This window comes from Nicotiana sylvestris, chromosome 6 (assembly GCF_000393655.2).
Source record: "Nicotiana sylvestris chromosome 6, ASM39365v2, whole genome shotgun sequence".
NCBI lineage: Eukaryota > Viridiplantae > Streptophyta > Magnoliopsida > Solanales > Solanaceae > Nicotiana > Nicotiana sylvestris.
The window spans coordinates 167,339,239-167,359,987 of record NC_091062.1 but is presented as its reverse complement, the minus strand read 5'-3'; the positions used below and the strand labels follow the sequence as shown (position 1 = coordinate 167,359,987).

The 20,749-nt window shown below is 37.7% G+C and overlaps 1 protein-coding gene across 1 annotated transcript; it reads left to right on the top strand.

The window, feature by feature from the left end:
- Positions 1-9,836: 9,836 nt before the first annotated feature.
- LOC138871636 (zinc finger BED domain-containing protein RICESLEEPER 2-like) lies at positions 9,837-10,903 on the top strand. Its single transcript, XM_070149528.1, has 2 exons — positions 9,837-10,782; positions 10,872-10,903. Exons 1-2 carry the CDS (start codon positions 9,837-9,839, stop codon positions 10,901-10,903), a joined length of 978 nt encoding a protein of 325 aa, XP_070005629.1.
- Positions 10,904-20,749: the final 9,846 nt, after the last annotated feature.

The window sequence follows — 20,749 nt, the reverse complement described above, 5'->3', positions numbered from 1 at the left end:
AAGGTTCAGTATATGTCAATGCATGATCACAATACAACAAATGAATGGTATTGAGTTTGAATAGATCAGAGGTATTTTTTGTGATAAGGGTGACAGAGAAAGTGTTCAGTCAATAAACCGGCAAGGTCTTTCAAGTTGAAATCGAAGTTATCATGGGAAGTGAAGGAGCAACCGCTCTCAAAGTCAAGGCCGCAAACCAACCATCATGTTTAAATTCACAAGTTTTCTTTGATTGAAACAGGGGAAGGAAATTTTGTTTGTTCCGGAGAAACCCCCCGTGAGGAAAGAAGGTGCCAGACATGCTCGGTAGTAAGTTTCTAGTACCCTCCTGGATAACAGGATTTAGTAAAGTTTTGACACCCTCGCAAGTGACAAGGTATGATGAGAGTTTTACTTTTGGGAAGTATAATTTAGCATTTAAGTTTCACTTTTGAGATGAGACTTGGTTTAAAAAATTTCAGGATAAGGGAATTTAGCTTAGAACTTATTTTAATAACAAGAATTGGTTAACACTCACAGATGTTCCCAATATCAAATTGGGGCAGAAAAATTTCTTTTTTTTTGTCTGTTTTGTTGCAATCAGACGCTCACATATTGAACAAGGGAAGATGGCACAAGTTCAAAGGAAAGAAGGTCAAGTTCAGCAATTAGGCACTCACCTGGAGAACAAGGGAAGACAGTTCAAAAGAAAAGCAGTTTCAAGAAGGGGACAATTCAGGTTCAGCAGTCAGGCACTCACGTGGAAAATAAGGGAAGACAGTTCAAGGAAAAGCAGTCTCAAGGGAAAAGGAGTCAAGTTTCGAGGGAAAAGCAGTGCAAGTATTGGAAATCAGGCACCTACCTGGAGAACAAGGGAAAGCAGCAATGTTCAAAGGAAGACGGTTCAGGTCAACAATCATGAGCCCACCTGGAGAACTAGGGAAAACGAGTCAAGTTTCGAGGGAAAAGCAGCGCAAGTGTTGGTAATTAGGCACCCACCTAGAGAACAAAGGGAAAGAAGCAATGCTCGAGGAAAAGAATTTTAAGTTCAGCAATCATGAGCCCACCTGGAGAACAAGGGAAAACAAGTCAAGTTTCGAGGGAAAAGCAGTACGAGTGTTGGAAATCAGGCACCCACCTGGAGAGCAAGGGAATACAGTTCAAGTTTTGGCAGTCAGGCGCCCACCTAGAGAGCAAGGGAATACAGTTAAAGTTTTGGCAATCAGGCCCCCACCTGGAGAGCAAGGGAATACAGTTAATGTTTAAGCAATCAAGCGCCCACCTGAAGAGCAAGGGAATACAATTCAAGTTTCGGCAATCAGGTGCACACCTGGAGGAAAAGGGAATACAATTCAAGTTTTGACAATCAGACGCCCACCTGGACGACAAGGGAATACAGTTCAAGTTTTGGCAATTAGGCACCCACCTGGATAACAAGAAAAGCAGTTCAAGTTTCAAAGGAAGACAACACAAATTTCAAGAGAAATGGTTCAAGTTTCAAGGGAATACAGTTCAAATGTTGGCAATCAGGCGCCACCTAGAAAATAAGGGAATTCACTTCAGAATGCAATTCAAGTCAGCAGCAAAAGAAGCTCGCGGCAAGAATGCGAGTCAACAGTCCGAGATGACCAACAGAAGTAGTCTTAATACAGAATAAAAAAATGGGAAAATGAAAAAAAAAAAGAGGAGTGAATCCAAAATACAAAAGCAGAGAAAGATGTGAACTACTCAAGTAGTGGTTGAAGTCACAAGTACCACATGTCCGATCTTGATCTGAAAAGCTGAAGAAGAGCGAGCTAGCACCTGTAGCTAACAAGCGCCAAGGGTCAAATCTAGAGTCTGCATGAAGAGTCATTCAAAACTCAAGATCAAACTTCAGAAGACTTATAAATAGGAATCTCGTAACTCATAGTTGACAGGCTTAGCTAGTTTTTTTCATTTTTTGATTTTTGATGTAATAATAGGACCGCGGACCGGAACCTCGACGGAACGGCACCTCGACCGGCTCTCCACCTCAGTATACTCCATCATCTCACTCACTTCTGAACTATACGTGGCCTGATTCCTTTATAGCCAGGGATATGTAGGTAGCTCAGATACCAGGGCTTGGTCACATTCTCCTTTCTTTTAGCTTTTGGTCTCTTTAAATAAGGGTCGGGTCTAAAAACCTATCTAGTCATTCTTTGTGTGAAAATACTTCGTATTTTCAGTCAAAGAGGGGCAGTTGTAGACATGTGATTTTTGACCCTCCCCGAGATTTCAACCATTTTAGCGTAAACTATTTAGTTTAGGCCTAATATAGTTATTTCAATTAGTTTTGACTCTTTTACTTTATTTTATTACAAGAAAATAAAAATTACAAAAAAATAGTTTCATTAATGTTTTGCAGTCATTTTTAATCTTGAAAAGTACCAAAAATAGCTTTGTTTTAACGGTCAATCTTATTTTAATAGTTATTTTACTTAAGTAGGATTAATTAATAAATAAGATCGTATTTTTAGTCTCGTTCGCGGGGAAAGAATAAAATTTGGGCTCAAATAACCCATTTTTAAGTCTAATTTTCGTACCTAGCCCATAATTCCTAGACCCATTTCCCTTAACCTAAAAAAACTACAAAAACCTAATCCCTACACTCTACAATCAGCCGAAAAGGAAAACAATAAAAAGACCTAAGGATATACACACTGATCAGTCGTTTTTCCCCATTCTTTTCCACACCCATCGTCTCTTTCACTTGGGCAAAAATAGAGGAGAACCCCAAGAACCTAAGTAGAAAAAAAAGTCTGCGCAAAAAAAGAAAAAGAAAAGGGTCAGCACCTCATCTCACTCCATCTTCCCACAGGCACGAAGCTTTAACACCAAAAATCACATGAAACTTTACTTTGAGGCTTCTCCTTTTTTGTCCCATTAAGTGACTCGGTAGTCGCCTCTCCATTTTCACTCTATGGATTACATATTTAATGTTTTGGTTTTGAAATCAAAATGAGCTACGATGATTGATAAATTTGTGTGTATTGGTTCATAGTTTTGAGCTTACAAATTTCAAATATGTTCTTGAAAGGAAATGGAAGATGTTTCGCTTACGTTGAATTCTTCTAATTCTTTGTTTAGCTCATGTTGAGATTTCATAAATCCGATACTTTGTCTTCTTAAAATTCCAGTAAATCCAAACCAAGAAAAAAATATATATTGTGTTTCTTCCTTCCGATTGGACTGTGATTTCCAAATATGGAGTTTTACTGTGATGCTATTGAGGTGAGTCTGAGCTCGGTTCAGCGAGTTCAGCTCGTCTGCGGTTCTGCTTCGGAGTTCGTCAACTCTGTTTGAGGGAGGGTTTTTTGTTACACAAAAGTTTCAAAAGAAAAGTTTGTCCCCTGCTATTGTGCTATTCTCTAAGAAGTTATAACAGGTTCTTTTCTTTTGCTCTATGTTTGCTAGTTTCCTTTATCAAGCATGATGGTGTCCATGATTATTGGTATTTTACTTCCCGGATCAATTATTTTGTTTTGCTTAGAAGTTAGATTTGTGTTTTCCTAAATGAGCGTATATCTTTCTTTAATCTATTTTATTTTGTAGATTAATAACTATGGTGGCTAATCTTTTAGTTTCAGTGCTCACGTGTTTAGATCTTCTGTTTTCTTATTATGTTCAACTTTGCTAAAGTATTGTGAGTGAATGAATGAATGGGATATGGAGTAATTTGCAAAGTTGTTTTCATGGTATTATCGTGATGGTGTACACATTCGCTTGATATAATTACGATTCTAAAATAAATCGAGGTATGCGTTCGTGCAACTTAGACCAAAATTTTCTTAAAATAATTAATAAAGCGTGATTAGTTGTGGACACGTACGCATGACACGATTTTGACGCGCCGAACCAAATGATTACACGTACACGTGACTCGTTTCAAGATAATTTTCTTAAATAAAAAACGGTAAAAGGTAAATGCACATAGGGTCTAAAATAAGTAATTAGATAATTTGATTAAGCCAAGTATGATCAAAGCGACCGTGCTAAAACCACAGAACTCGGGAATGCCTAAAACCTTCTCCCGAGTTAACAAAATTCCTTACCCGGATTTCTGTGTTCGCAGACCGTAAATAGAGTCAACTTCCTTAATTTGAGATTTTAAACCGGTGACTTGGACACCAATAAACTATCCCAAGTGGCGACTATAATTTTTAAAAAAAAAATAATCCCGTTTTGATTGTCACTTAAATTGGAAAAAACTCCCTTACATCCCCTTTTCGAGGTTAGTAAAAAGGAGGTGTGACAGTTGTGAGGTGGCTTGATTATTTGCAGGGGTGTTGTGATCCCGTGTAGCTTGTGGTGTTATGTGATCAAGATAGCTCTCGAGACGAAGATCATTTATTGCACCCTAGTTGTTCTTGGGTTTTGTGATGTATGGCGCTATCCGTTTCCCCAGGGTTATATTTTTGCACTTGGTGTGCTTGTGGTCGATATTCGGGTATTTCGTAGGTATAAGCATTTTGGCTTGATGGATATTACCCTATTTATTGTCATGTGTGGATCGGGTGGCACGCCGCAATGGTATCATGTGTGAATCGGGTTGCACGCTGCAACAGCGAGATGTTGAGCATGGTTCCTTATATTTATTTGTGCGTCATGTTTCTTTACTCTGAGAAAGGCTCATAGTATTTTATGGTCATTTTATTCGTTACGCGGATTAGATAGTTCTTTCTAGGGTTCGTTCTTCCTAATGTATTATATTCGAGCTTGTATCTTGTTGGTGCATTGTGGCATCATATGAGATCTTTGTCAATGTTTGAGGTGGCTTATTGTCGAGTAGCGTGTGCTGGGGGAGACGAGAATATTGAACCTGGGATAAGTGCAATCGGATTTATATAAGGCATATTAAAGTGCAAATATCGTTATGTAGTTCAGAATGTGGTTATAGTTCTTGTCAGGAGGAGAGACTCAATGATTTGTTGATTTGGCATGTGGTTATGAATTTCTACGTATCTCTTTCATCGTGGAAGAACTGCAAGAGTTGGAATAGGACTTACATGCATCATGAGGTGCGTTATGGGCATCAGATTCGTGGGATTTATTATTGTCAGAGAATGTTATTATGGTCATGTGAATTATGCAGTGCATGGTATGAATTCAGTAGAGGTATGCAATCATGTATTGGTCATCATTTAGTGATTGATACAGTGTTTGTATGTTGGAAACAGACCTGGTAGATAATTTCATATGTTGGAATTTGGTTCTAAGGCTTTTGACTAAATAAAAGGGAGAATCTTCAGACTCGTTCGAGCTAATATGATCAACTGGGTTGTGGGAGCATGGGTAGGTGCTCAAGGGATTAAATAGCGATTTCGGATTACTCCATAGCAATTCTTAGCACGTTTGAGGACAAATGTATGTTTAAATGGGAGAGAATGTAACTACTTGAGCATTTGTTTTGAGATCTAGCACGTCGTTTAGCGGTTTGAGGCCATGAGTAGCTTCACTTCAGGTATTATGACTTGTACGTGTGGTCGGAATTAAATTTCGGGAAGTGCGGAGTTGATTTGGAAAGAAAATTCTAATTTCGGAAGCTTTAAGTTAGAGGAATTGACAAAGGTTTGATTTTTGAGTAAACGACCTCAGAATCGGGATTTCAAGGTTTCAATAGATTCGCATGATAATTTTGGACTTGGGCGTATGTCGAGATCGAGTTTTGGATGACTCAGGAGCGTTTCGGCACCTGCTATTGAAAGTTGACATTATGGAAGAATTTCATAATTTGGGTTGAAGTATATTTTAATGTTATCAATGTCCGTTTGGAATTCTGAACCTGGGAATAGCTCCGTATGTTGATTCTAGTCTTAGGAGCGCGTCTCAATGTGGATTTGGAGGTCTGTATGTAATTTTAGGGTCATTTGGCAAAAGTTGGAAGTTAGAGGTTTTTGGAAGTTTGACCGAGAGTGGACTTTTTGATATCGGGGTTGGATTCCGATTCCGAAAGTTGAAGTAGTTTCATAATGTCAAATGTGAATTATGTGCAAAATTTGAGCTCAATCGGATGTGATTTAATAGGTTTCGGCATCGAATGTAGAAGTTTGAAGTTCTAGAGTTCATTAACCTTGAATTGGGGTGTGATTCAAGGTTTTGACGTTGTTTGATGTGATTTGAGTCCACGAGGAAGTTTGTGTTATGTTATGGGATAGGTTGGTGTGATTGAATGGGGTCCCGGGGACCTCGGGTAGATTCTGGATGGTCAACGGATCGAGTTTGGACTCGGAAGAAGTGATGAAGCAGCTAGCTGCCTTCTGGTATAACCGCACCTACGAGGCTTTGGCCGCAGGTGCTGAGCCGCAGAAGCGAACAAGAGGGATGCATATACGGATTTTCGTGAGCAGTGCTGAGACCGTAGATGTGGCCATCTCGCCGCAGAAGCGGGACTGCCCTACAGAGGGGGGCAGCGTAGAAGCGTGGGCTCAGGTGCGCATGAGGGCCGTAGAAGTGGCCAACGACCATGGCTTGGTTTCTTGCAGGTGCGAGACTTGGAGCTTCAGAAGCGGCTGTCATAGGGGTGACCTTCTTATCGCAGAAGTGGAATTTGTGCTGGGCAGTGAGGCTTCTTTAAAAACGGGAATTCGGCCCATTTTCATCTCATTTTGTCCATGAGAGCAGATTTTGGAGTGGCATCTTCATCGACTATAATGGTGTATGTAATTTCTTCACATTGTGAATTAAATACAAGGTTCGTGTATGGATTTAGACATGAAAATTTGTAGAAATTTGGGATTTTGAAGAAAGACTTAGAAATTAGTATTTTTGGATTTTGACCGCGAAATTGGACATGGAATTTGGAATAATTATATATTTGAGTTCGTAATGTTTATCTTCTAAAAAATTCGGAATCCGGGTAAGCGGGCCCGAGGGTGACTTTATCGATTTTTCAAGCGGAGTTGAAAATTATTATAAATTGAATTTTAATGAGTATGAAAGTATATATTTATGGATTTGCACATTGATTGACTAGTTTTTGAGCGATGGACATCGGTATAAGTTGTTTTGAAAAGCTTTGGAGCCGGTTATAGAAATTCGGAGCGAGGTAAATCTCTTTTCTAATCTTGTAAGAGGGAATTAACCCCATATGTGAATTGAATTAATATGTGCTTCAATTAGTAGGGGCTACGTATGCACGAGGTCACGAAAGTCCGTACATAGCTACTAATTATACTTATGTACAGGTAGTCTTAGATTTACATCATCCCTTGTTGATGCCGTTATTTGTTTATGCTTATTATTTGCCTTGAAAGAAGTTGAGATTGAGGATTTCGAGATTTAAAAGTTTTCAGTTTCAATTTCTTATTTTTGAAAAGAATCGAGGAATATTATGATAAATTTGAGAAATCTATGTTCACTCGCATCGTAAGTATATTTCGCGAGCGAGATAAATTCCACTACTCTCATAAGAGAAGGCCTTTTGTCACGGCAGGTTAATATATGCATTTATGGTTCGTACAATTCGATCGTCGGCAGTGCACAATTTATACATTTGTATGTTGGATCGAGCCATATGACCTCGGCATAAATCGTGCATAAAAAAATCTTGGATGTCCAATTATAATCGATAATGTTTCATTGGCTTGAGAGATTAATTTTTTTAATGATGAAAATTTATTTGGGAATTACTATCAGTGAAAGAATTATTTACTTATTTCTAGTTATTGAGTTTTCTGCTCTTTTTTTTTTACATGATCCATGCTCAATTAAAATATCGGTATTTTATTGTTAGCCCATACCAAGTATCGGAGTTGACCTCTTATCACTACTTCTTTGAGATTAGACTAGATACTTACTGGGTGCGCATTGATTTACGTACTCATATTACACTTGCTGTACATTTTGTGCAGGTAGATTATGTCTTTGTTGTCTTGTGGGCACAGAGGTGCAGCTATTGCGGGGACTTAGGTGAGTTGTATCCCATGTTATGAGTCCGCAGAACATAGAGTCTCCATCAGAGTTATTACACTCTCCTATCTAATCTGTTTTCCAGACAGATATTGTAATTTACCATATTTCCTAGTTGATGCTCATGCACTTGTGACACCGAATTTTGGGGTTGCTTATGGGTTGTTCATTATTGTAGTGGCGAAAAATATTATCATTTACCCTGTAAATTTTATTTCTTACTATTTAATTGAAGGAAGTTATGATTTTAAATATACTAAAATGAGTAATTAAGTTAATCATTTATTGTTGACTTTCCTAACAACGGTGTTAGGCGTCATCACGACCATTAATGAATTTTGGGTCGTGACAATTATATGTGTGTATTAGTCCATTAAGTTATATACAAATGTCCGCTCTCTTATGTTTTTTTTTTGTATGTTACAAATCTGAATGATGAAATTTCATATGATTATTCATTTTTGCATATGTTAGTTGTGAAGGAAAGTATACCTATCATTACGGGTGAACAAAACCAAACCGCAGATCGCACCAAACCGACAAACCGAGTCAAACCGGAAAAAAAAACCCGATTAGTGATTTGGTTTGATTTGGTTTGGTATTTAAAAAAACCGACTATAAATGGTTTGGTTTGGTATTAACTAAAAAAATTCAACCTGCGACTAAACCAACTCGATATTTTATATATATATATATAATTTTCTTTAACTTAGTTTATATTTTTTAACATCAGATTTGGGCTACAATTTTTATGCCCATTGCCCATACATCACTTAGGTAAAAAAGCTCACAAACCATTACACCTGACCCAAGTACTGATGTTTAGTTCACTTCCAAAGTTGGAGAGAAAAAATTTTCGTTCACTTCCAAAGTTGAGAGAGAAGCAAACCCTACAGTCGCACATCTTGAGTTCTTCCTTTTCAATTCAAGTTCACTTCATCCGATTCAAGTTCAGTTCGTCCGATTCAAGTTTAATTCGTCCCTACTCAGTTTATTTGAATCAACTCATCTTGATTTGGGGTAAGTCAAATCTCTATTTCAGATACTTCTTATAAACATAAGCTTTGAGATTTGGTTAATCCTTTTCATTTAGTTTTGTATCATAAGCTAATAACTATTGCTTTGAGATTACAACTTTCTATATCATGTGCAGTGACTCTCTTTTCGGATGGAAACTACACCTTCTGCACTGGATGTGGAGATGATTATCAACATTCCTCCGACTATGCCAATGACATCTCAACAGCAAGGTATTGGCACTCCTCATCGACGCGTTCCTCCTAAAAAGCAAAAAAGAACAACTCCTCTAGTACTTTCTAAATCTGGGAATACTGGTAGAGAGACGTCTGAGATTTGGGATCATTTCTCCAAATTTATTGCTAAAGAAGGTAAATGTAGGGCAAAATGCAATTATTGTCCCAAAACCTTTGCTGCCGAAAGCATCAATGGGACTACTATGTTATGGACACACATAAATGTGAAATGTCACAAGTCCCCCTTTAGGCTCGTTGATAAGAGACAATCCACATTAAAACCTACCAAAGAAGGCTGGCTAGCAGGTGCTTTGGGTTCTACTGAAAGGGTGGTGTATAATGTGGATGAGATTAGGAGGGCCATTGCCGAATTTGTAATTATTGATGAGCAACCATTTAGAGATGTTGAGGGAGAAGGATTTAAGAAACTAATGGCTAAAGCTTTACCAAATTTTGAATTACCTTCTCGTGTAACTGTTGCTCGACATTGTTTGAAGATTTATCAAGAAGAGAAAGAAAAGCTTAAAGAGCTTATCAAGAACCAACGTGTATGTCTTACTAGTGATACATGGACATCACTCCAAAAATTTCACTTATATGGTTGTCACTGCACATTGGATTGATGATCAATGGAATCTACAAAAGAAAATTCTAAACTTGTTTGAATATACAATGTTAGATAAAGCTTTAAAATTTGAAAAAGCTTTTACAAGAATGTATTTGGAGGACCAAAAGTACCAAAAATACTGTCGAGAAATAAGTACAATAAGAGGAAATCCATCAACAGATGATTGGAAGAATGTGAAAGCTTTTGTCAAGTTTCTTAATATTTTCTATCAAACAACATTGAAATTTTCAGGCAGTTTGTATGCTACTTCCAACTCTTTCTTCCATGAATTTTTTAATCTTCGAAATGATATTATTAAGTATACTAAAAGTGATGATCTTACTTTGGTTGATATGGCAAAAAGGATGAAAAGTAAGCTTGAGAAATATTGGGGTAAATTTGAGAGTATGAATATGCTACTAATTATTGTTGTTGTATTAGATCCCAGATACAAGATGAAGTATGTGAACTACATTCTTTCCATTGCATATGGTACTTTGTTGGGAAGAATAAAGTCTGAAGATGTGGCGAGTATTTTGACTCCCTTATATAATCACTACAATGATTCTTTCTCTGAGAATTCTAATGACAATATTGAAGGTGACATTGGTATAACGAGTGAACCTGGTGATTTGTTGCAATCTCAATGGGAGAAATATATAGAAGAGGAGGGAAATAGTGAAAGAAAATCCGATCTTGAGATATACTTGATAGATGATGTGGTAAAAATCAAGGATTTTAATATTTTGAGTTGGTGGAAAGCTTCATCTAGTAAATATCCAATTGTTTCAAAAATTGCTAGGGATGTTCTTTCTATTCTTATTTCTACTGTTGCATCTGAGTCAGCTTTTAGTACAGGTGGTCGAATTCTTGAAACTTATCGGAGTTCTTTATCGCCAAAAATGGTAGAAGCTCTTATTTGTACTCAACAATGGATACGATTACCTTCTAAAGAATGCAAGTTTGAAGACCTTTTGGAGGAAGTCCAGAAACTTGAGGAAATTGAAGAAGGTAATTTTCTTCAATTCTTAATCAAATATGGTTCTGTTTGTTACTTTATTTTATTTTATTTAGTACTCAAATTGTTTCTGTTCTCTCAGAATATCCAGACTCACCTTTGAGGATTGATTAGCCAGCTCTGTTCCTGATGTTACAGTTCATGATGGAATAGATTGTTTGTTATTAATAGCTACTAGTTGTACACAGTCTTTTAATTAACCAAGACTTCTTAAGTTTACTTGAGACAGTTGTGAATTGTAATAGTCTAGATGATCTTAGAGTATTACTCCATCAACTCTAATGTAGTTATAGTTTTGTCATATTCTGTTTTGTATCTAATGCTATTGGAAGGAGTTGGAGTAAAGTACTGAATTTCTCTAGCAATTGTTTACTTGTTGAAGTTATTTTTTAGTAATTAACCTTGGATTTAAGTGTTGAAATTGGTGGCAAGCAGAGGCATATCAACTTGATGGCATGGGTTCCTTCTGTCTAGTGATATGGATATGCTTGTGTGTGTGTGCTAGTTTTAACAGGTATTCTGTCCAGTGGTATGGATATACTTTTGTGTGTTAGCTAATTTTAACATACTTTTGTGTGTTAGCTAATTTTAACAGGGGAAAAGTACTTGTTAAATTGAGCAAATTTAAATACTTATGGGAGTTTGCTCTATGTGCTAAATATGTTTAATCTCAATTATCTTTTGGCTTTTCTCTTGCGCCTCTTCATTTAAGTCGTAGTGCTGCCCATTGAAGTTGATTTGAAATTTATTGAAACTGTTGGCCATTCTAATCTTGGACGTCGAACTACAAAAACTCGAGAAACCCGAAAAACCCGAAAAACCCGAGAAAATCGAAAGCTGAAAAACCCGAGTGTTATTGGTTTGGTTTGGTTTATAAATATAAAAACCCGACACCTTTGGTTTGATTTGGTAAAGGAAAAAGCCGAACCAACCCGACCTATGTACACCCCTACCTATCATGCATATTACTTGAAACTTAGACCCATCATATGATTTATATATAACATATAAGGATAATCAAGCATGTCTTTTTCTTCCTAAAAATCAAACTTTCACACCTAGAAATGAGAAATATTCTTTCAAAATCATTAGATAGCAATTCCCAATGTGTTTGTGCTTTTGTAATGATAATAAATAAACTATTACGGCCGAATAATATTCCTTAATGTTGTCTTATACATACCGCAATATATTTTCTAACATAGATATTTATATATTTGTGCTTTCAAAAAGAATATTGATGCTGCAATAAAAGATCCATATAGAGCAACCAAACTATCAAGATATCGTACACACCAAGAACCTCATATAAGGAAGTATAGGTTAATATACAATAATAGCACATGATTATACCTCATAACATTAAAATTAATAAGAAATACACATCGTAGCTACCTAACTAAATATAGTTGTTTAGTTTCGCAAATGATATCTTATCCTATAGTAGTCAACTACCAAGTAGATCGGCTTAATATGAACGCATTCATCATTTTAAGCTTATAATTTTTTCCTTTCAAATTTTATTTCATACATCACATGTTTGTGTAATATATATGCAATTTTTAAAAAAATTTATACTAATTGAACAAGGGTATACACGTGCAACACACGTATTTCGAAATTAGTAGTCATATAAATGTTACGGTATGTTCAAAATCATGAGTATCAAAAATCTTATATCGACATAAATATTATAAAATATTTAAAACCACACATTTAAAAAATCTTATATAACGATATAAATATTGTAGCATAGTTAAGATCACAAATTTGAAAAATCTTTTGTACCCACTGTAGGCATATAAATTTTATTAAAATTAGATTCATGAAATAAGTTGGACAATTTTTTAAATTCAAGATATATTGGTTTAAATAAATATTATAGGCTAATATAATTGAATTAATTATATAAGTCTAATATATATAGATTAAATAAATAATTCTAATTTCATTGGGCTAGCCCATCTAGTTGAGCTAAAGTGATGAGCTCACTTCATTAAACCCAAGATATGATCTTCCTAAAGCCCAGTTTGGTGCCACACGTCATATGACGTGGCACGCCAAGTCAAGCTTAAGATCCAATAGCATCATGACACGTGCCAAAATGACAAGGCATGCCAAGTCATATTAAAATGCCAATAAAACTATGCCACGTGTGCAAGTGATGTGTTTTGGCCAATCAAATGCGGCCTTGTCACACTTCAATTTGATTAAAGGGGTCTTCATAACCCAGAAAAGATACCAGAAGTTATAACAAGAAGCAAGAAAGAGCTTGTGGATCAAACGCTGTTAATTCCTCCACAAGTTTAATGTTCAAGAAATCAAGTTCAAGTTCAAGAAATCAAGTTCAATTTCAACCTCAAGAACGAACACCAAATTAAGTTCAAGCTCAAGAACAAAGAACAAATCAAGATTCAAGGAGTACAAGTTCAAATCAAAGTTCGTGCTAGTTGAATTCAAGATCAAGCTCGAAGGCCCTTGAATTTATTTACTATTGGAAAGAAGAATCCGAGGATTCATATAGATTGTACACTCAAATTATTTGAAATCAAATACTACAATTGTTGTAATATTTTTCGTTCTTGATTTTATTTTCTCGATGCATATTTATTGTCTACAATTTCTGGCACGTCCAGTGGGACAATCTCTACCTGTCATCTTAGCTTTTCAACCACCAAAATTGAAGAACATTGAAATGGCTTCAAATAAAATTAACTCATGTTCAACTTCCACCAATGCTATTAATTCCAGGTTATATGTTGATGTGGAAAGCATCCTCGATGTTACTTTTGGAAGCTTTGGACCAATTACGAGGAGCAAAGCAAGCTCGTTATGACAAAAAGCACCCCAAGTGTCGTCTGCATCAACCCTTGTTTTTGGATCTTTATCCTCAAAATGAGAAAGATCTTCCACAAACGCACCCGAAGGAGTAAGCGATGTTGCTGAAAAGATCAAGAAAACTCTTGCTCTACTTGACCTCTCCAGATCCAAGTACTCTGTTATGAAGGAAGATGATGATGCTTCAGTCATGGATCCTTCCCACTTACACCACATAGTGTGATCCAATCAAGGATCAATCTATGTGACAATCCACGCTACTCTCCATCATCCACGACAATCATGCAAGCCATAGTGACAAACACTTCATCTATGGAGGAGTAGTTGGCAAACTTGACGGAAGCAATCGCTGGCTTGACCAAGTGCATGCAAAATCAAGATGCTAGAATCGATAAGCTAATAGATAGGGTGGGCATCTTGAAGGAAGAAGAATCCACCCACGCACTTGGCAAGCTCTCATAAGTTCCATAGAGTGATTCTCTTCCAAGACAAGTAGTATCCGCTATGTCTATCCCTATCTCATCTGAAAGGATGATTCCGATCGATCCGCTGAAGGAGTTCATTAAGGAAACCATTAAGAACAAGTATGAAGTTGCTGCCAAATCCTTTCTTACATATGCAAAGTCGTACACTGCAAGGGTCGATATATTGAAGAATCATCCTGACTATCAACCTCCAAAGTTTCAACAGTTTGATGGCAAAGGTAATCCAAAGCAACATGTGGCGCACTTCGTTGAGACGTGCAACAATGCTGGGACTAATGGAGATTATCTCGTCAAGAAGTTTGTCCGCTCGCTAAAAGCAAATGCTTTTGACTGGTACACAAACCTCAAGGGTGGATCTATTATAGCCGGGATCAATTGGAGCAAGAGTTCCTCAATCACTTTTATAGCACGAGACATAGTATGAGTATGATAGAACTTAAAAATACTCGTCAACGAAAGGGTGAACCAGTTATTGACTATATCAATCATTGGAGGAATGCAAGCCTCAACTACAAAGAGAGGCTTAGTGAAGCTTCTGGCATAGATATGTGCATCCAAGGCATGCATAGGGGACTCCACTACATCTTGCAACGTATCAAGCCTAGCCCATTTGAAGAACTTGCGACTCGTGCCCATGACATGGAGTTAAGCATGGCCTCCCCTAGAAACGAAAGGCTGCCTATCTATGAGCCTCAAAAAGGGAACGACAAGAAAGAAGTCAAGAAATGGAGCAAGTTTGTGCTCGAGTCTAAAAACAAAGAAGCTATGAATGTCAACACATCACCTGTGAAGTTCACAATAAAGGTGAGCAAGAAGCAAAGTACGAAATCCACTTCTTTTCAAGATAAACCAAGTGGGAAGTTGACTCTAAAAGGAATGCAAAAGAATAAGTACCCATTTCTGGATTTCGATGTGTCAGCAATTTTTGAAGAATTCCTCGGGTTAAATCTTATTGAGCTTCCGGAGATGAAGCGGCCAAATAAAGCTAGTAAGACAAATGACCCAAATTACTGCAAATACCATCGACTTTTTAGCCACCCTCTAGAGAAGTGCTTTGTCTTCAAGGACAAAGTTATGGACTTGGCTCGTGGAAAGAAGAGTGTGCTTGAAGATGAGAAAGCAAGCGCAAACCAAGTCTCTATCACCTTTGGCTCATTCATTCCGGATGAATTATGTGAATTTAAAGAAAGTAAAGATAAAGAAGAACAACAAAGTTGAAGTCGATCAACCTGATGATGATGAAGGTTGGACGTTGGTGACTCGTCGTAGGCGCCATAAAAGGAGCCTACGAAAAGAACCAATAGAACAACCAACAAGAAAAATGATTGTAAAAAGACCAAAGAAACAAAATTCAATTAGGCATTTGAAGAAAGCAAAGGTGGAGGTGCAACACCCTCAAAAGCCACGAAATCAAGTGACCTTGGAGGATATCTTGCTATGTTGGTTCCACATGAAGATTTCCCGTGATGATATAGAGCCCTCTTGTAGCAACGCTGATAAAAGGGAAGAAAAGAGTAATGACCGTTGGCACAATCTTTAGAAAAGCTCATCGAGTCTATTCCTCAAAAAGTTAACGCAGACGAGGAAAATGTTACGATCACAGATGAGGATCTTCTACAAGGTGACACTATTCATAACCGCATGTTATACCTGGTGGGCTATATGCGTGATAAAAGGGTAAATCGAATTTGGTTGATGGAGGATCCTCAGTGAACATCTTGCCAATTTGCACTGTGAAAGAACTTGGTATTCCCATGAACAAACTACCAAAAAATCGTGTCATAATTCAAGGATTCAACCAAGGGGGCAAAGAGCTATAGGTGCAATCAGGTTGGGAATCACCATTGAAGATATGCAATCAAGTGCATGGTTGCATGCGTGTAACGACCCGGCCGGTCATTTTGAGAATTTACTCCCCGATACCCTATTAATTGCATTCCCCGTATTTATTTCTACTATTGTGATTTGCCGGGAAGATTTATTTTGAGTTTCGGAGTGTTTTGGGATACTTTGTCCCTAAATGAGTAGAATTTGCACCATAGTCACAACAGTATGAAGACGGCTTCGTAATGGAATTCCCTCGGTTCTGTTAGCTGCATTGAGTGATTTTGGGCTTAGGGGCATGTTTGGATTGTGTTTTGGAGGTTCGTAACTCATTTAGGCTTGAAATGGCGAAAGTTAAATTTTTGGAGTTTCGGGCCGGTAGTGGAATTTTTAATTTCAGGATTGAAATCCGATTCCGGAAGTTGGAATAGGTCTGTAATGTTGAATATGATTTGTGTGAAAAATTTGGGATCAACCGGACGTGGTTTGGTTGGTTTCAGCATCGGTTGTAGGATTTTAAAATTTCAAGTTCATTAAGTTTGGATTGGAGGCTGACTCGTGATTTTACATTGTTTGGTCTAATTTGAGGGCTCAACTAAGTTTGGATGGTGTTTTAGGATTGGTTGGTATGTTTGGTTGAGGTCCTTGGGGCCTCAGGTGTGTTTCAGATGCTCAACGGTTCATTTTTGGACTTAGAAGGATAGCAGATTTTTTGGTTTTTATGTTGCAGACAATTGTTCTTCACGTTCACGAAGGGGAAATCGCGTTCTCGAAGGCTGGCCAGTGGAAGCATCGTGAACGTGATCTGAGCGCGTTTGTGAAGAGGAAAGGCAGGGCATCTAGGGACCCCAAGAAGTTGCTCTACGCATTCGCGAGTATGGGGTCGTGTTCGCGAAGGTCCTGGCAGCTCAAGCTACGTGTTTGCGAGTGGACCCTCACATTCGTGAAAGAGGAAATTTGGCCAGTGGAATTTTTTTCATTGCATTCGCGATAGTGGTCTCGCGTTCGCGAAGAAGACTGCATCTGGGCAGAATTTAAATTCCAAAATCGAGGGTTTGAGTTCATAACTCAAAAATTAGATTGAGAGCTCGGTAGGAGGCGAATTTTGGAGAGATTTTCAGAAGAAGTTTGTGGGTAATTATTTCTAACTCCTTTTTTAATTATATCCCATTAATCTAAACATGAATTTATCATCTAATTTCGGATTTGGGGTGAAAATTAGGGAAAATTGAGGAAAGTTCTTACTCCTAATTTTGGGATTTTTATCAAGATTTTGGTATCGGATTTGAGTGAATTTGATATGGTTAGACTTGTGAGTGAATGTGTATTCATAATTTGTGACTTTTACCCGGTTCCGAGATGTGGACCCAGGGAGGATTTTTGGGCGTTTTTCTATTTTCTTGCCTTAGTTTCGATTTCATTAGCTAAATTAGTTGTTTGTGGTTGTATTTACGTTATGATATTGATTTGATTAGATTTGGGCCACTCAGAGTTGGATACTCATGGCAAGAGCGTGATATCGGATTGATTTTGAGCGGGTTCGAGGTAAGTGACTTGCCTAACCTTGTGTAGGGAAACTCCCCATAGGATTTTGGTATTGTTGTTATATGAATGATATGTATGTGAGGTGAAGAGTGCGTAAATGTCCTAATTGTTGAAAACCCCCGTTTTCATTAAGTAAATATCTATGTTTTCTTTTAATTGAGCAACACTAGTATATGAAGCCTCCTGTTTAGCTTAAGAAAGCATGCTTATGTGACTTAATTGTCTTACCTGCTTTAACTGCTTACTTGGATTTTGTGTAGCATGTTTAGAGTAGAAATTTCCTGTTTTCCTGATACGAACTTGAATAGAATTGTCGGATTCTTTCTTGAGACTGTTGTGTATTTAATTTGGGACTATGTATCGATATTCTGGGAGATCCCCCTGCATGTTTACTTTGGGACTACGGATCGGTATTCCGGGAGATCCCCCTGCACATTTATAATTGGGACTACGGGACAATATCCTGGGAGATCCTCTGCACATTTACTTTTGGGAATATGGGACGATATCCTGGGAGATCCCATGTTGCTATCTCTGTGTATTGAGTTATTTCTTGCTGTGATTTCATTTTTATTGACTGTTAGCATTTAATTATACTATCTCATTTCACATTATTTTACCTTTATATATATATATATATATATATATATATAAAACCAGTAGAGCCCTGACCTTCCTCGTCACTACTCGATCGAGGTTAGGCTAGGCACTTACTGGGTACCGCTGTGATGTACTCATGCCTTTTCCTGTACATGTTTTCGTGTGCAGATCCAAGTTCTTCTGCCCAGCTATACTATCCGTGAGGCGAGGCGATTCAGAGACTTCAAGGTATATATGTCGTGTCCGCAGACCTAGAAGTCGCTCTCTATTCTCCCTTCAGTTATAGGCTTTTTCCTGTATTTCCTTGTTATTAAATTTTTGGAGTTAGAAACCTTATGTATTTTTTTCTTAGCTTGTGATTCATGAGATTCCGGGTTTTGGGAGTGTTATTATTGGTCGAGAGTGTTATTGTTGTATATATCGAGCGGCATTTTAAACACTTTATCTATATTTACCTGTTAGATGGCTAGTTTCTATTTTCAAATTCCTTTTCTTTTTTTCCGCAAATTGTTAGGCTTATTTTGTCGTAGAGACTAGGTGCCATCACGACAGTTCATGGAGGAAGAACTTGGGTTGTGACAATGTGATCAATGCAAAGACTTCATACAACGTCTTGCTTGGAAGGCCTTGAATACATGATAATAAAGTAGTTCCATCTAACTACCATCAATCTTTGAAATACTACGAGGGTGAAGTCGAGAAGATAGTTGTTGATGACAAGCCATTCACCAAGGCTAAGTCATACTTCGCTGATGCAAAGTTCTACTTGAAGAACCGCATTGTGAAGGAGCTAAAAGCTGATGATGTCATAAATGAAAAAAATGATGAGTCCACGACTAAGAGAGCTGAGGTGGTTGCCGAACAAACCAAAGTTGTTGCTGAAGAGGTACACCCCAACCCAAATAAGTCTCATAAAGGGAACATTGTGTCTCACGGCAAGAGAGTAACTTCTGCGCTCCAATATGTCCCTAAAAAGAAGAAAGATGAAGGTGAAACATCTAATATCCAAAAAAACATGCTAAAAGGATTAACTCTTCCGATCAAACGGATTGAGGCAATAAAGTTGTCCTCGAAGCTACTTAGAAAGTCTGTGTCTCAGAATTCACCACAAGATATAGCACTTCCTACGAAGCGTACGGATGAAGGTTTTGATCCCGATGCTTACAAATTATTTACAAAAGCTGGATATAATCCTAATGAGCCGTCAAAGTTAGGGAATCTCCCATTAGTAGCTGCTACAAGGCAACCACGTGAAGGTTTGGGATATAAACAACCCTCAACAGTGCGAATCTCTATAAGAAGAACAAGCAATAATTATATCACTGCAGAAGATGAATCTACCGCTTTTGACAGGCCTTCTGTATTTGATTGACTTGGAAATCAACTGTAAGGACTTCTGTATTTGAGAGATTAGGTCCATTAAAGAATGAGAACATGTTCCAGAGAAAATATCAAAGCATAAGAACACTCGCTTCGCCCAGAATCCAGAAGATCTCTAAAGATTTCCAAAGTTTGGTTCCTTCCAGAATGAGGCGACAAACAAAACTTGTGGTTTCATGTAAAGAAGTATTGAAGGTAAAGCCATATAATGTGTTCTACACTAAGGAACGTGATGAAGATGAAAAAGTGTGGGTTCTTCGTATCATGTTAGTGCACTAGGCGAGAATGGTGTTTCGTCTTTAATGGAAGATGATGAGAAATGGGAGGATGTTTCACCGTGTTACCATATATCTTTCAACGATGGGGACCCGCAAGATGATGAAGATGTGAAAGATGCTCCACTCAAACTTGAAGAAGGGTTAAAGTCAACAGTTGACGCTTTGAAAGAAATAAACCTTGGCACCGATGAAGAACCGAGGCCCGCTTATCTAAGTGCTTTACTAGCAGCCGATGAAGAAAGAACTTATATGGAGTTACTCAAGGATTTTAAGGATGTCTTTGCTTGGAGTTACAAAGAGATGCCTGGGTTGGACCCTAACATAGCAATCCATCACCTTGCAGTCAAGAATGGCGCTCGTCCTGTTAAGAAAGCTCAAAGGCGCTTTAGGCTGGACTTGGTTCCCTTGATTGAAAATGAAGTTAACAAACTCATTGAACCTGACTTTATTCACGAAGTTAAATACCCAACATGGGTCTCAAGTAATGTCCCTATAAGGAAGAAGAATGGCTAGATTCAGGTGTGTATTGACTTCAGGGATCTCAACAATACATGTCCCAAAGATAAATTCCTGCTTCCTATTCCAGAGCTGATGATCGATGCTACTAATGGTTATGAGGAAATGTCTTTCATGGATGGTTCGTCAGGCTATAACCAAATTCATATGGCACCAAAAGATGAAGAGCTTAATGTATTCTGCACCCCCAAGGGTATTTATTGCTACAAGGTAATGCCTTTTGGCTTGAAGAATGATGGTGCTACTTACCAAAGGGCTATGCAAAATATCTTTGATGACCTTCTCCACAAGAATGTCAAATGTTATGTGGACGACGTGGTAGTAAAATCAAGAAAGATGGGCGACCACTTGAAAGACTTGAGAACGGTGTTCGAATTGCTCTAGAGGTACCAACTTAGGATGAATCCATTGAAATGTGCCTTTGGAGTTACTTCTGGATAGTTCCTTGGTTTCATTGCCCGACATTGAGGGATTGAAATTGATCAAGCCAAAAT